The sequence below is a fragment of the Falco punctatus genome, assembly GCF_963210335.1.
Source record: "Falco punctatus genome assembly, chromosome: 9".
NCBI lineage: Eukaryota > Metazoa > Chordata > Aves > Falconiformes > Falconidae > Falco > Falco punctatus.
In genome coordinates this window covers 38,116,417-38,132,699 of record NC_137589.1, presented here as the reverse complement: position 1 = coordinate 38,132,699, position 16,283 = coordinate 38,116,417, and the positions used below count along the sequence as shown (strand labels likewise).

Below are 16,283 nucleotides of genomic sequence, written 5' to 3'. Positions count from 1 at the left end.
AATCTGATGTCCTTTTTGCCATGTAAATTACATCTACATCCCATCCGAATAGTGCAGCAGGAGGCAAATCAAGACAGAGCAGGACAGCAGTTTAGCAGGAACTGGATCAGTTTTGAAAACGCATTTCCTAATAGGATCCAACATATGCAAAGCTAAACGCGCACACACACACACACACAGACATACACAGAGTGTCTAATTCTGTCTCAAGATGGGAAGGAATTAAAGAAAAGTTTAATTATACTTGCAATTGACATTCTCAGAAAATGTGAAGGTAGGAAGTGACAGACAAGTGAGGATGTGAGAAGGAACCACCAGCTCCAACTGTGAACACTGTTGATCTCACTGCAGCTCAAGTTCAAGAAGCCTGTCCCACTTTGTTTCCAAGTTCATTATTATTTCTCCCTTCAGTGCCACTTTTGAGCTATTCAGCAACAGATACCCGTGCATTTTCAGCCACAGAGTGTTATGACAGGAAGAATTGCCCATGTAGACAGAGTGACTTCCCCATGCTCACTGTCGCATGCCTGGGAAGCGTACCAAGGTCCTCAACTCTCAGTCTTGTGCTTAGATCACAAGATACATCCCCTTCTCCCACAATACTCAAAAACACAGCTACACTTTGCAAATCCCTAATTGCTAGAAATAACTTTGTTACTTAAAATCCATGTGGAACAAAATATTTTCCATTATTCCTTTGATGAATCCAGGCATGTGTTTCAAGGCTCCTGCTCTGAAGTTTAATAGCTTCTCCATGCCCTAGTTAGGTCAGACAGCGCCCTATTCATAGCTCATAAATGAGGGGAGGATTTACAATCACCCTGACTGCATGGGACAAGCTGCAGGGAAGGCTCTTTCTGCGGGCAGGCGCGGGTCCGCCAGTCCAAATGGCAAGAGGATGTGGGCTGGCTGCCGCTAAATTTTCTTTTGGCTGCTGTTTCAGAGGTAGTAGTTACTTTGGTGGCTCCTACTTCCCTAGAAGCAAACCTGGCTGAATGGGGGCAAGGGTGTGCAAAGTGTCCATCCCTTCGGAGCAGCTGCCCTCGGGATGGGCTGAGTGAGCTTGGATAGGAAAACACACTTCCACTGGGAAAGGAAGCAATGTCCCACCTGTGGCTGGCTGTGGGACATGGCCATGGGCTCAGTGACAGCTAAGCAAGAGGTTCAGGGGTTGGAGGGTGCCCGTGACCGATGGAGAGCGTCACCAGGGCAATGGCACAGGGACCCAAACGGAGCTTGCATCAGCAGCCTTAATTCTGACACATCGTTTTACCTAGCATTTGATCTTCATCTTAGTATTCTTTGAGGTCCTGAAACTGTGCAGCTTAAAAATATGTGAAAATTGAAAAACAGAGCCAAACGGATCTCTCCACAGATCTGGGAGGACTCTTTGCCATTGCAGGCAGCCGTTGGTTGCCTGTGGGAGCTTGGCATGGCCACAGAAGTCAGTCCCTCGTACCCCAGGAGATGGAAATGGGAACAGAGACTTCCACCAGAGCAGCTTCAGCTTCTTGGTATAAGGAATCACCTTCTGAGCATCTGCAGGAGGCTACTCACATTTCGGTCCCAACTTCACACCTCTGCTTTCTCAGCTCCCTCCTCTGCTATCCCCAGCATCTCTCTTTGCTCCAGCTCCTGCTCACTCTGTCCTCAGACTCCAGGCCCTGTTGTTGCTCTGGGCTCCAGCGACAGCCCTTGCACTTGCCTCCACTGAAGATTTAAATTCTGTGACTGAAAATTGGAAGGCAGAACCCAGACAGCTGGGATTCATAGTAACTCTCATTTCTAAATGAAAAGTGAACTTGCAACCACGTTTTTCATATTTAAATGCAAGGCAAAAAGAGCCCTTTTGACTGTTTAAAAACACATTCTGAGTTAATGAGTTTGTTGATATCAACAAACTGGCATTTCTGATGGAAAAAGCCTCGAACAGCTTTAAGACACACATACACAGATGGTTTATATACCATGTAAGGGACTTAACCAAACGAAATCTCCCTAACAGCAAGACAGGGTTTTTACAAATAGCATTAAATGGGTGCTCACTTTTCCTTTTACCCCAGATAAGGGTAATGTCCAGTGAAGCATTCAGGTGAAAAGTCCACCTGAAGAGATCATGCCTCTCACCCCTGGCCCCTGTGCCTGGATAGCACCAGCAGAAACAACCCGGCAAGGCAGCGGGGTTGCTTTTCTCCAGAGGATGTATTTCTGTGCAACTCCAGTGCAAACAAATAACATCCTACAGGTTAGAGAGAAAATAATGTCAGGTTATTATCTCCTTGACCAGAATTAGCCGTATTCTCCTCCAGTCAATCTAAATCTGGTCCACATTAAAACGTTAAAAGCCCTCCCCTGGGGAAAAAAATATAATTGCGAATGTGAGTAGATGAAACAGGAAAGGGAGTCCACAAGCTAAAGTCTTCATTAAAGTCTTCTAATGGCACACAAAAAAATCACAGGAGAGGAGAGGGAAACGTCAGGACCTTGCACCCTAGGAATGTACTGTTGAGGAGGAGATGGGGCAAGAGGTCCCCGCCGAACTGCCGCCTTCTTGTGCTGGAGGCACAGGCTGCGGGGAAGAAAACGTGTCTTGCTAGCAGATTCCCTGCTCACTGATCTGCCTTTCAGCACAGGAAACGTATTCCCTAACACTTTATTTTAATGGTTGTCTTTCAACAGCCCCAAAGTTGTATGATGTTGCTAAAATATTTGTAGAGTGCAGCAAAGCGTGCTTTAAGGCTGTGTTGAATTCTTTATTAAGGGCTTAAAGGGGAGCTGATTTAATCATAAACCATCTCCATTTAGTGAGAATAGTTTATGTTTGTGTAGTTCCTTCATCTGAATAGCTACATGAGGGTTTGGCGAACTATTCACGGGAGATCTTTGTGCCTAACGTGCACGCAGATAAGCACGCAATGCGTTCAGAGGCACGCGCTGCTGCCACTGGTACTTCTTACCAGATATTTTATCTAGTCAGGTCAGGATCTCTGTTATGAAATTGTTTGCACAGTATCCGTAATAAGAGATGGCTCTCTGTCCTTACAGGCAAGGAGAAGGGGTTGCTGTTGCCCCATTTCCCAGACAAGACAGCCACACGGATGGCCACTTACTGGTCCCACAGCAGCGGTGGGAGACAAACACCCACAGCTCCACCAGCGCTGCGCTGCAAAGCTCTGCATCTCTTAGTTTTTATCGCTTTTATCATCTAATGTTGGGGCCTCCTGCTTACAAACCACATATCCTTGCAGTCCATTTTACAACTGCACGATCGTGGCTAATTACCCAAACACTGCTCTCGGAAAACATGTGGAAACTTTAGGCCTCTGAGGACTTTAATCTCAGTTGTTGTTCGAAATTGGCCAAGGTATTCACAGGTTTCAGAGAGAACTGACAGATACACACCTACACGCATGCTGAATTTAATGATACAAATCCTTTTTTCTTCAGAAAGCAGTCTAACAGCTGTCTGACTGCAACGGCAAAACCCCCTAGATGCTGCTATAATTAGATCTGCAGGAGACGACGGCAAATCAGATCGGGTTAGTAATTTCACCCAACAGCTGAAACAAATGTCCAGCAAAGAGGAGATACTTTTTTTTTCCCCTCTGTGGTCTGGTTATTTTACCATGTCTTCCGAAGCAAAGATGTGAGAGAGAACTTGCACAACTCAGCCTCACATCACTATGGGAATGGAGGTAGTTGGTAGGCTGTTGAGTATCTGACTCAGCTTCTGGTTTCCTCCCAGCAGCCCCAGTCGCTGCTTTCTTTGCAGACAGCTGAGTGCACTGGTCAAAAAACTGTATTCAAAATGGGGAGGGATCAATTACTGGCTTCTGCGGGTGGCTTACTGTGTGACCTGGTAAAGTCACTTAGCTGTGCTCTGTAGAAGAGAGGTGGTCCTATCCCTCAGTGCACACAAAGCTCTGTGAGCCTCTCATGAACAGCTAAATATTTTCATCTATTATTTGTTCTTTTTATTCGATATTTCACAAAAGCTAAGTTTTGCATCTCATGTCAGAAAAGTAACTATGTCAAAATAAAGTGGGGGCTCTTGGCTTTTTCTGCTTGGGGCTTGTTGTGGCGGGTCATCTCCAAAAGGTTTCACATTCCCAATGGTCTCAGAATAGGGCTGTAAAGTCAAACTTCTGATCTCGTTATAGAACTTTTTTGCCTAATGTAGGACTTGGCCTGAATCCCACTGCTCTGTCAACACAGTGTGACCCTGCTGGGCAAATTTCAGTAGCAATCACCCCATTTAGTGGCTATGGGCTGTGCTGCTTGACCTTAATATTGCCTAATACAGGGATTTTCATGGGCTGGGAGCAAGCTAGCAGAGAATTTGAAATCAATAAACAAAGAAGAGTGCTGTTAATTAGCGTTAAAAAGAAGAGAGAAAGAGTACATATTCAGATCTCCACACAGGCAGGCATTTTGCTCATGAAATCCTTGTGCTGCCAGTCTGAGCCTAACTGGGAACAGATCGGTGGCCCAGTAAAGGTAGGCAGGGTGGTTCCAGTCTGCAAAAGTGACCCAGGGATGGGTGCAAAGCACACCCTTGGATCTGGGGATATCAGTCTGGGATAGCTCAGAGAGGGAGATTTAAAACTGATCCAGTCCCACCAGAAGCTTTCACAGGACAAGCATCACCTGTGCTGCACGGATGCTGGGAAGACACAGAGTTCCAGTGCTTGGCACTGCTTCCCAGGGCTTTGGGCGAACAGAATGGCACAGCGCCCTCAGTTCCCACAGCTGGAGGCAGGCTGGACGGCCGGCACTGCTGGGAGAGGCTGGGAGAGGCTGGGAGAAGCTCCAGGCAGCACCGCAGCCGAGGTTATCACACAGCGCTCTGGGGCTGGTGCACCGGGGTGGGGAGGCCGGGGGCAGGGGGCAGACACGGTAGTGCTTCCTTTGGCCCAGATGTGATCACTACTGTCAGCTTAACTGGTACACCCTGGGCGCCTGCTGCCAGGCGTGTGCAGGGCTTGCACAATGTGGGCTTGTTCTTCGCAGCCTCTGGGCGCTGCCGGAACCAAAATGTGCTGCCTGCCGCTGTGAGGAGGCGTGAGAACAGAGCAGAGCCTCGCTCACCCTCTCCAAACTGAGGACGGCTCTGTCTCTTCTGTCTAAAATTAAAACCACTTTGAAGCAGTCTTTTGTGGCCGTCTCCCAAAGGATTTCTGTGGCTTCTCAGAGGGAGAGCCATCTCCGGGCTCCTCAGGGCTGTGGGTGTCATGCCTTATGTGGCATTTCTGCAGGGATGCCCCCCCAGACAGGCACGTGGTGTTTCATCAGTGCCAGACACCTCACTAGACGATGCTGGTTTGGTGCAGGACACACACATCCAGGGTACCTGACATGTCCTCCTGCCTGCCAGCCTCGAGCACAGCTGCACAGAGCATTGGTCAGATGTAGCAGTTTCATGTACCTTGATGGCTAAACCTTTCAGTGGGGAAAATCACCACCAGTGCTGGGAATACCAGCTAGAAGTCATGATCAGCTAAAACCGATTTGAATAGGGCTTCACCCAACACTTTCTGTGATGCTGTAGGTTTGCTGTTGGTACTGCAGTACTAACATAAACTCCAAGTGACCACGTGTCCTCTCCCAGACTCTCTTTACTGCAACTTCAGTGCAATCTCACACCTCCTCATACTTCAGAATAGCTTCACCATGGTACAAACAAAAAACCCCATTAATTCCTGTTGGTATGCATCGTATTGCTTTTGACTATCAGTGTTAGCCAGAGAGTGAAGACTCGTCAGACACTCAGCAGTGATGAGTTCATCTTCCCCTCTGGTACGATTTAGCCTTTTGGCCCATCGACAGTCCAGCCTTCCACAGGCTCCCAGCAAGAAAGCCACTGCGAGACTCCTCCACTGTGAACTGCTTTTCCTGCTGCCATTACACATGGCCAAGCACTGCCAGACTGGGAGAGAGTGTCAGGTCCCACCAGGGCTGAGGGGTGTTGCTCAGTGGCTGGGTTAAATGATAGCTCACTGGGGTGGAAGATGGGGCAGATTTGTTCCTTGGTGACATCAGCCAAGTCACTTCTATACCTTGTGCCCCTGTTTGCGTATTTGAAAAAAACAGGCTAACAATCAGGATGTCCTTTGCAACACCCTGAAGTCTACGGATGAAAAGGCTTGGTAAGAGATAGGTATCAGTATTGTCATACCCCTCCTTGTCTCTTGTCAGTCGGTTCATCACCTTCCCTTTCCTCCCAGTACCTCCCAGCACTGCAGGCTTCACCCACATCAAAAGGCATCACTCACAGCAGCTCAGCTGCTTGGGTGTTGTCATGAAGGGAGGCTACACCAGCACCGTGCCAGTGTGCCTGTCCTTCTCCCGCTTGGGTGGCTCGTGCTCCCCAAGGCTGGTACCAACCCCACCTGCAGCGCTGCCCACCTACTGCCAGCGACGCCGGGATGCTGATGGGGTCAGCCCTGCCCGCTGCTTGCTCAGGTGCATTAGACACAAAATCATGTCCCATGAAACTCTCATTTGTTGGGGCCAGGAGAGTCTTCTCCATCGGGAGAGCACTATGAAGCACCCCAAAGTATCACAAAAATTGACTTACCACCGAGTCAAGGAACCTAATGCAGCACTCAAGCTCCGGTCGAGTTTCACAGAACTGCCGAAAGAGAAGCCTTCCGATCGGCTGCTTTTCGCATATGCTGCAGTAATCTCTCTCTGGAGGCAATAAAGAGAAGAAGAGAAGCATGAAAATGAGAAGAGCTTTGCCTTTTGGGTTGGTTAGGAGTTTAAAGCATTGCAAGTGAGTGCAGAACAATGAACCCAAATCAGAATTGCCGCTTTCTCCCCACCACCGCGTTTCAGGTATCCAAATACACATATAATTAATGGCTCTAAGTCTCAAACAAGAGAAGCTCATTTTTATAGAGCTGATGTTGGTAAAAGCCCTGCAAAAGCCATCCACCTATTATGAAAAAATAATTTCATATTTTTCTGTGGTGGAAATATATGTACTCTGCAAAGGTACTGTTCAGCCTGGTGGTGTTTGTGGGAATGTGGGGAGCAAATTACAAGTCCTTGAAATGTGAGTCATACATTAAAGGGTAGGAAAAGCTGGAGTTTGTGGAGATTTTTCCTGGATATGCACCAAAGTGCCACTAATCTCTCAAAATGCTCAACCTACTCTCTACTAAATAATTATTGCAAACTATGTATTTTCAAAGGTTTCAAAATTTCTGCTATTTACTCGCTGAGCATTAACGAATGGATGGAGCATATGGCACCCGGCTGGTTTCACTTTCACACAGCACTCCTTTACTGAACTGTATTTCCCCTTAAATGCCATGCTCAAATGCCATTTCCCCGTGCTGGTGCATGCAGAACCATCACTCCCAGTAAAGCAAAGGTCCTTTACCCATCACAGGGACTATCTGCAGGAAAACATGGGAGAAGGGCAGGCATCATTAACTGGCATTGCACCAGTACAAATGCTTGAGGGCTTTGGATATTTTTCTGGTGAGAGCAGCAAATCCCCTAGCCTGTTTGGAGCGGCAGTACTTGCTTGAGATACATTATTCCTCTAGAAGCACACACATGTCAAACAACATACTGTGTTTCCTCGAGCGTTCCTCTCACCACCCTCCTCGCTGCCATATGGCACTTGCTGTTATTATGGAAACAACCAGCTTCTAAACACATAACATAGCACTGCAAACAGACATAAGAAACCCACACAAGTTGTCAGTGCCTTGGTTACTTCTCTCTCAGGCCTGGAGTCACTGCTGCGATGCCTTTTATTCCCCCTTTGCTTTGGCCCCCGGCACCCTTTGGCTCCATCCCCCCCAAGGAGAACACCTGCAGGCACACGGCTGTGATGGAGCTCACCTTTGCCATGGAGGCACCCAGCTGAAGGGCTCGCTCATCACAGGTCGCACCCTGGGGACCATGTTCTCCAAAACCAGGACATCCCTCCTGAACAGGGAATGCTGTATGAGATGTTTGACTTGCTGACCTGTTGCTGGGTGGCAGGTGGGCAGGAGCACCCAAGGCTGCCTCTTGTAAGAGGAAGGAGGGTGCTTGCCCAGTGCTGCGCCCGTGAGCAGGGATGGCTGTACTTCAGGAACTGGCCCTTGAAGCACCTACAGCGTGGTCGCTGGAGACACAGGTTGGGGCTGACTGGACTGTGCTTTTAATTCAGTATGGCCCTACTCTGGTCCAGCCTTCCGAAGCAGTCTGGGACAATGCACCAGCACCATTTTGTGGTGGCTGGCATTTCGATAAGGATATCACTCAATCCGTCCAGAAGACTGCAATCCTTTCATACCCTCTAGCAAATAAAACTGCATCAAAATCACTGTGCACATCCTAACTTGACCTCCAGTCTATCCATCAGCGGCGAGCTCGTGGCACTGGTTTGTTTGCAGGAGCTGGAGCCTCCAGCGTCGAACATTACAACATGGACACATATGGTGAGAAAGGCAGTGAGCTGGCTCAGATGCTGAGCAGCCTCAGGGTGTCCTTGCGAGTGGTACAAGCTTGTGCTGCTTGACCAAGTCGCTTTTTTAGTGAGAAGGTAATTGCTGAAGGGATGTGCAGGCACACACAGCGCTCAGATAAGCAAAGGAGTTAGGAAAGAGCCTGAGTGGATTAAAACAGCAGCTCACAATGTCCCAGAGGCTGGCACAAAGCCAGAGGCCGAGCAGCTCAGGTGAGCTCTCCTGGGAGCTCTGGAGGTTGAACTACATCTGTCTGATGCTGTTTTCTGCTACCTTGGCTAAGTAACTCTTCCGAGGGTATGAATAAAACATACACCCTGAATATCAGTAGCACACAGCCTGCCTGATGGCGGGACTCGGTCCCCCCAGAAGCCCAAACCAACAGCAAGCTTACTCTTGTTAAACAAGCAGTGCAAAAAATGTGACTGTCTGAATTTGTAACAGAATAAACCACAAAGGAACAAATACATTCATCAGCTAGTTTGCCCTATATTTTGTCTTGTACAACGCGACTTGACACACGGTGACAACGCTTGCTGTACAAAACGCAGTTAGTTTATCAAAGTTGTTATGACACAGTGACACTCACTGTAGCAGAGGATGCTTTTCTAACAAAAGGGCTAGTGATATCAGCTAAATAAGCATGTAAATCGCACATTCAATAATGTACTTTACAGCATAGCAGGAAAAAAAAAAAAGCATCCAAACATTATTACATATGTGCAGAAATGGAACGTAAAGAAGGCATGAGCACAGACTTGCTCCTACAGTACATAGCTTGGCCAACACATGAGGAGGGTGACCGCTCATAATGAGGAAAAAGGAAATACCAGAAATAATCTCTGAAAACACAAGATCCAGAGCAGTCCCCTGGAGCCAGCCACTCCTCGGTCATGTTCATTTCAGTGCTGGATATGCCAATATGGACAATAAATACATGACGCAACCGCTTTCATTCCCTGCAGGTGACATAAAATATTTTCTTAGGCCCTGATCTTGCCATTGGCCTCACTAAGTCAGCTAAAGGAGTCTGCTCTCAACTAATTCTTGGGATGCATGGGTCCTGGAGTGGACTAAGAAAGAAAAACACCTCTCTCAGCTAAGGCAGAAACAAGGAGTGGCTAGTTTTATTATAGTAAGGAAAGCAGAAGTGTTTTAACAGCATGCTGCGCCCCGGGGACCTGGCTGAAGCACCCCAAGCCAGGCTCAGGAGCTGCTGTGCGAGGGGAGGGGATGGAGAGCCAGGCGGGTACCGCAGCCAGGGGCTCCCTGGGCTGGGGCTAATCGTCGTGTCGCTCCCAGCCTGCCTGCCAGTAAAAATATCCATCCAGTTTGAAAAGTTTAAAAAATAGAAAGAATGATTTCCTGAGGAAATGGAAATGTTAAACACTTGGAAGTGAAACCATATGCTTATGATGATGAAGTGTAACTAAAACAGCTCTGAGAGTGATATCTTTGGTAGCCAGACGCTCCTGCTTCAGTGCAATCCTGTTTAACACCTGCAAAGTCACCCAAAATGGGGGTGAAAAGCTGGGTGGGTCAAAGCCCTAGGAAAGCAGCCACTTCTCACTGACACTAAAGTCTTTATTTAGGAAATATCACTGGCAAATAATGTGAACCAGCAAGTGAATTCTTTCTCTTCCTAACAGAGCAACAATACAGACTAATACAGAAACAGGTATTACATAAAATGCCATCATAAACATTCATAAGATAAATAAACAACATTTATTCCAAGTTCTACTGACTCATTTTTCCCTTTACTTCTAAGCTTATGTATTGAAATACTATTTTAAAGAGCACCCGGCACACAGAACATACCAAAATAGTTACACCTGCATACAGATAACACCATCACCATTCAAAGTCTATGGCTAGATTTGTTCTGGTTTCAGATTTGTTTGGTAAGGTTCTGAAAAGATGAAAGCACATGCCTAGAAAAAATAGTCCTATTAATAAAATTTCATACTGATCAAAATATGCCATTGAGGAAGTGAGAAACACAAACCAAGGTAATAAAGAAAGCTGCTGACGATAACATCTCTGACTTTCAAGTAAAAGGGAAAAAAAGTCTACTATTTCAATTAGATAAAAAACCCTCTGTGCCTTGTGAATTTTTTTCATCTTATTTTCCCATATAAATACGTAGCAATTTTTTTTCTGCTTAAAATACCACCTTAGCAATTTTGGAGAGACAGTGGTCTGCAGAGAGACCAGGTCCACCCTCCTTGCTCACATTTGCAATATACCAGTGGGGTTTGATGGGTTGGTGGTGACCTACAAAACCGGGTGCTGACTGTTGGCTGCAAACCAGTCTTTTCTGATACTGTTTGATCCAGTACAAACTAAGTGAGACTGCTATGGGAAGTTGTACTTCTGTTTCTGGGCAGAAGCCCTTGTTCTGTAGGGCTGCTAATCCAGCACCTGTCATCAGCTGGTGAGGCTCCCTCCTGTAGATGTCTGGGGCAGGATGAGGCCAGTTTAAATCTCACTTTTCAAGTCTACAAAAGGCATGAACATCATTTTGGCTTTTTTTACTGGTGTGGCCAGTGATTGCACTTATGTACCATCCATTAAGTAGCATTTTATTTTCCAGCATACTACATCCCAAGAGAAGATTATTTCAAAGAAATGCATGGAACATCACCAAGAAGACATGCACCATGCTACTGCATGGGAAAATTTGGACTTGGCCTCTGGATCCCTGCTCTCCTTGGCATTAAATCAGCCTGGATTAAAACTGAGTAAGATCCAAATGCAATGTAATTCTGCTGCCTAAAAAAACCGCACAAATAAGCCCAAAACCAAACAACAAAAAAAGCCAATCCAACCCCCCCCCCCCCCCCCCTTCCTTAACACCTGGAAACCCCAAAGTGGACGTAGGGAGAACTAATTGGTTTTTTCCTGCTCATGCTCAATGACCCAAGACGAGAACTCATCTTCCCAAATTTTTTGTAAGGTGAATAAAAATCTTTCAAACAGCTGTTGTTCCAGGTCTGTTATTTGTTTGCTGTTCTCTTCCTCTAGCCTGCTTTAATCCAGAACAGCAAAAAGCCCACCGAGTACATGCAAGAAAGCATTCAAATACAAGGACACCCTCAGTCCTGATGCTCACGCTGGATGATAGGGAGCAGTCAGAAGGGGCTAGCAGTCAGTTCATAAGGTTTGGCATGTTGGCATGCCAAAAGTAAAACTCTGTATTTCCAAGGGGCTGAGGCCTGTCAGAATGATTCCCACCAGCCCTGGGATGGATGGAAACTTCAGCTAGAGTTGTCCCCAAATTGCACGTCTCCCTCCTCATTCAAACTCAGGGAGGATGCTGCTAAAAAGAGATCCTAACCATCCCAGCCCAAACCTAAAACCACTTCTGGTTTTTTGCCCATCTCTGCTTTCTACATGTAAGCTCTCTTACAGGGGCACACAATGAAAAGGAGGACAAAAGCACAAACTAAAAGCATGATTAAAAAAATATGCTGCACGACTGAACTAAACAGACTCACAGCCCATCATACACACTTGTAGTAATTTCCCTCTTTTTGTTAAAAAAAGAAGACCAAAGCCTCTGAAGTTTACAGGACTGTTTTGTGTCTTGGAAAACAAATTGCATCTTTAAACACTGAATAACCCCATTTAGAGCTGTATTAATATAAATACATTTTTTCATTTAAAACCAGTAAGTCTAACACCAGTGCTTATGACTATGTCTTAGAATTTACTGCTGCTCTTCTCCAGCTAAAAGTGGAATTACCACTGTCTATGTATAAACTTAATAAACAGTACATACTAAACTGCCTAGTCTTTGAGGCTGATGGAAGTTGCATCTTATCAAAGGATCCTTTGTGGATGCTTTAAAAGGATTTAAATTGCTTTGATTGCATTATTAACAGTGTCTGTGTTGCTCTTGTATTTCAGAATAATCTGGAAAGCTGGAACATTAGCTCTTGCATTCTACAAAAGATGGTTTTCCATCTCTAATAAATATGTTTCAATAGAAAAAGATAATCCTTGCATTCAAAAGCAAGACCCTGAGATTGGCCATGGTAACGCTTCTGCAGACCCACTTATTACCTTCTGAGTTTTTGATGGCCTTTAGTACTAGAGATGTCACGGCCAGGCAGAACTGCACAAACATTGCGAGGAACCCATGTATTTGCAGTGAAAAACATAACAGGTTTCTTTGAGAAATGGAAATTATGGGCCCATTTCTGATGCAGAAACATGGGTGTTGCTGCTTACAAACTGTAGAACTTGGTCAAGTACATGTGCAGTAAGGTAGCGAGGGATCTCCTTTTCACGGCGACTACTGAGGAATGCTGAAGGAATGGGAGGAAGCATCAGAAGGGAAGTTTCTCATCCTTATTGCTGTTTTTTCTGTGGTTTGGGGATTGTTTGGTTTGATTGCCTGTTGTTTTCTGGGGTTTGTTTTAAGATAAAAACCTGTTGTTGAGATGCTGAGGACACTCCGTTTCCCCTGTCCTCAGCAGTGCATTTAAAAAGTGAGGCAAGCCAGACGGTTAGAGAATACAAGGCAGGAATAAAAATGCCTCGTTTCAGTTCATTCAAAAATTCCCAGGAACTGTGGCAGTCAGTCACATTATAAAAGCCTAACACAAGCATCTAGGCTCCTGCTGGAATTCAGTTACCAGTACAACCGGTACTCTGCGTCCTGCAGACCTCAGTGGCACACTGTATTTATAAAATGGGGCTAACAGCACTGCCCTACCCTAAAGCAGCGTGGCCAGAATAAGGATATTAAAGTGTGTGAGCCCAGAGTGCTACTGGATAGCCCTGTGGCTCCTTGCTATTTACTTGCAATGCAAACTCCCGGAGCGGAAATGTAGTCCAAGAGAGCACAGCAGAGTCTTTTTATACATTAACCGCTATACTGCTTCATAACTTCACCTGGCACTTCACAGAGATTAAAAATGACGACGTAGCCCCTGTCTTGGAGAGTATTTATCTTGGCAGGGCCAGAGCTGCGCAGGTGCAGGACAGAAACCCTGAAGCCAAGGGCTGTGATGACGTTCTCTTGCTGGTGGCAAAAGCACACTCCCTCTAACAATAAATATTTCATCGGGGTTTTTTTATTTTTATTTTTCATAAAATATGGAAATTGTTACAACTTATGACAGGATAATGGCTTGATAGATTCCTTATTTCAAACAGCAGCTCATCCTGGTCTGCAGTTAAAAGCGACACTTTTGTGCTGTAGAAAGCTCTAGACCTTACATATGAAGCCCCAGGGAAGAACACATTTTTTGGCCTTGGTTGATTTTTTCCCCTTGAATTTAGGATTTTCTACAAAAAACTTGGAGACCCTCATCTGTGCTGTTACAGCGAGCATTGCTTTGGCACCGGCCATCCAAGTTTAATTAATTAAAAATACAAATGCAATCAAGCTTACTTGAGCCAATAGAATTATCCAAGCTGATTTTAAGTCCTGCCACCTTAATCTTCTCTGCTTGTCAGCTGTCTTTTTTAAAACAAACAAAATTTAATCTCCTGATCACCGAACATCGCATGTAATTATTCAGATGCAGACATTGTTTGCTTTGTATAGCTTTCCTTATTTCCACTCTTTTCATGGTATTAGGCTACAGGGATAAACTCCACACATCACAGCAGCATTACGCCGAAGATGGAAACAGTCCAAACCTTAGAGTTGGACCAATACGGAAAAAATGTTTGGAGAATTTTCTAACAAATTCACAGTTAAATACACTTTGGTGATATATATGGATCTTCTCATTTGTTTTCTGAAAGCAGCGGTATTGAAGCTTTGCTCATGGAATTTTATTTGAAAGTCAAATCCCACAAACCATTGCATAAATATGTTTGCACGAGTACTTGAACCAGAATGCGTATGTGGCTTTGTTGATTTTGGACAAAGATTTTGGCAGGAGGGATAACGACCCACCCACCCTTTTTGTAGCAGCAGCAGGAGGATCAAACAAGATCCTGTGAGCTCAATGTAGCTACCACACAGAAAAACATGAGTGGGGTCCAGAGCCTGGGGAGGGACCCTCAGCTGTCTCAGGGGAGACATTTGGTCGCCCAGCCTTGTGCCAGGAGCACAGTCAAACAGCGAAGAGCAAATGCTCTGTCCTAAGACTAGGCTGTTCGCCAGCGGAAGACAAATTTGCATCCTAACAAAATCTGAGTTACTCTGCTGAGTTATTCCAGCCCTCCTCCAACACTTCTGGTACCTTCTAGAAGTTGCTCATTCAGGCAACTCCATCCTTTCCACCATGGGTCACTGCCCAAGCCCCGAATTCAAAAGCAGACTGCAGATACTGCAGAGTCAAAGAGTACGTTTAACTTGAGAAGATGGAGCTTGCCATTAATGTTTGAGCCTCTTTAAATCACAGAAGCAAAAATATATATTGTGTGAAGTACAGGGTGCAGGGGAGGATGACAAATACTTGTTACAAATATGAAGGCAATCTTTAAGCCTGCTGAAATGGATGGAAAGATTCCCATCAATCCCAGTGGGTCTTTGATCAAGCCCACTTTTCCCACCTCTGTCAAGCACAATTCACATGAATAAAACACTCAGTCTGTCTCTCAGCTGCACCGTCAACATCAGCATGGCAGTGGAAATGCATGCACCACGATTAAATGTCATGAAATTGGGATCGTGCATGTGCAACGGGGACACTTTTACATCTCTTTTTTAACTGAAATTATCAGGTATCATTTTCTTAAACACATCCCTTCTTTTGCATTTGGCTACCAGTTAGAATAACAGTGCATAGAAAGGGAACAAAAAGGCAAAAAGAGCAAGGAGACAGACGGACGGACAGGTATGTTATACTTCTGGTTAAAAAATTCAAAGGACTAGCGGTAAGCTGGCTATCATTCCCATAAACTACACTTGAAAAGTCCATTCCCCTGGATCAATGCCTTTGATGAGGGTTCCTACGAACAGTGTTTGATCTGTTGCCTTTATGGCTGGTCACAAAGCTGTTCAGGGCATGGTGGACTTCCAAACTACTTCACATTAATCACAGAAGATGCACCATCACCAAAATTTCCCAGCTCTTGAATGTGGTGCTTGTTCTGCAGCCTCAGGGGAAGGGCTGCCCACCCCATAATCGTGACCACCACCCCAACTAGAAAAGGAGTTGGTCTTTATCTTCTTAAATGACTTTCAACAATGTCTCTGTGGCAAGGCCAGAGGAATGGAAAAAAATCCCTCAAAGAAATATGAAAGCTCACCTCAGAAGCGCCCTGGGAAATTTGGGGAACAAACACTTGATTGTTCTCATTTTGTTCTGCTTTGGATCGGGATGACAGAACTGGATGATATGTCTTCAAGGAAGGTAGCCACTGAGATTTTTTTTATTTGGGACTTTTATGTCCAGTCTTCAAGATTTTAAGTGAAACACCAAACTGATTTTCTGTCTAGTGCTGTTATTTAGACTCCTGCCTAGGAGATATTCTGAGTAATACGTGCTGAAAAAAAATTTCAGTAAAAGTTGTAATTTGAATGTTTAAGGTTATGAAATCTACAGAACTGTTGCTGTTGTACATAGCACAAAATAAACATCTCGATTCCAGGAAACTAAAGGAGACATCTTGTGAATCACTTTCTTAAGACGAAAAGGCTTCTGCAAAACTACTCTTTGACTTCTAAACTAGCCTGAGTAGAAACTGAAGCAGCCGTCACGATGACTTTTACCAGGTCAATAAAATGGCAGAATGCATACAGCCACCAGCACGGTCACTCCATGAATGCGTATTTAAGCAGCATACGTTGCTGACAGGCACATAATAAAACTATTCACGAGGATTACTAACTCTGCATGCCATCCA

General features: G+C 45.3%; 1 protein-coding gene across 1 annotated transcript in view; it reads right to left on the bottom strand.

Moving 5' to 3' along the window:
* Nucleotides 1-16,283, bottom strand: part of GRK5 (G protein-coupled receptor kinase 5) — a 162,162-nt gene that overhangs the window by 49,662 nt on the left and 96,217 nt on the right. Inside the window, exon 3 of the mRNA XM_080401226.1 lies at nucleotides 6,578-6,690. Coding sequence (XP_080257352.1) covers nucleotides 6,578-6,690 — 113 coding nt within the window. The remainder of the gene's footprint in view (nucleotides 1-6,577; nucleotides 6,691-16,283) is intronic.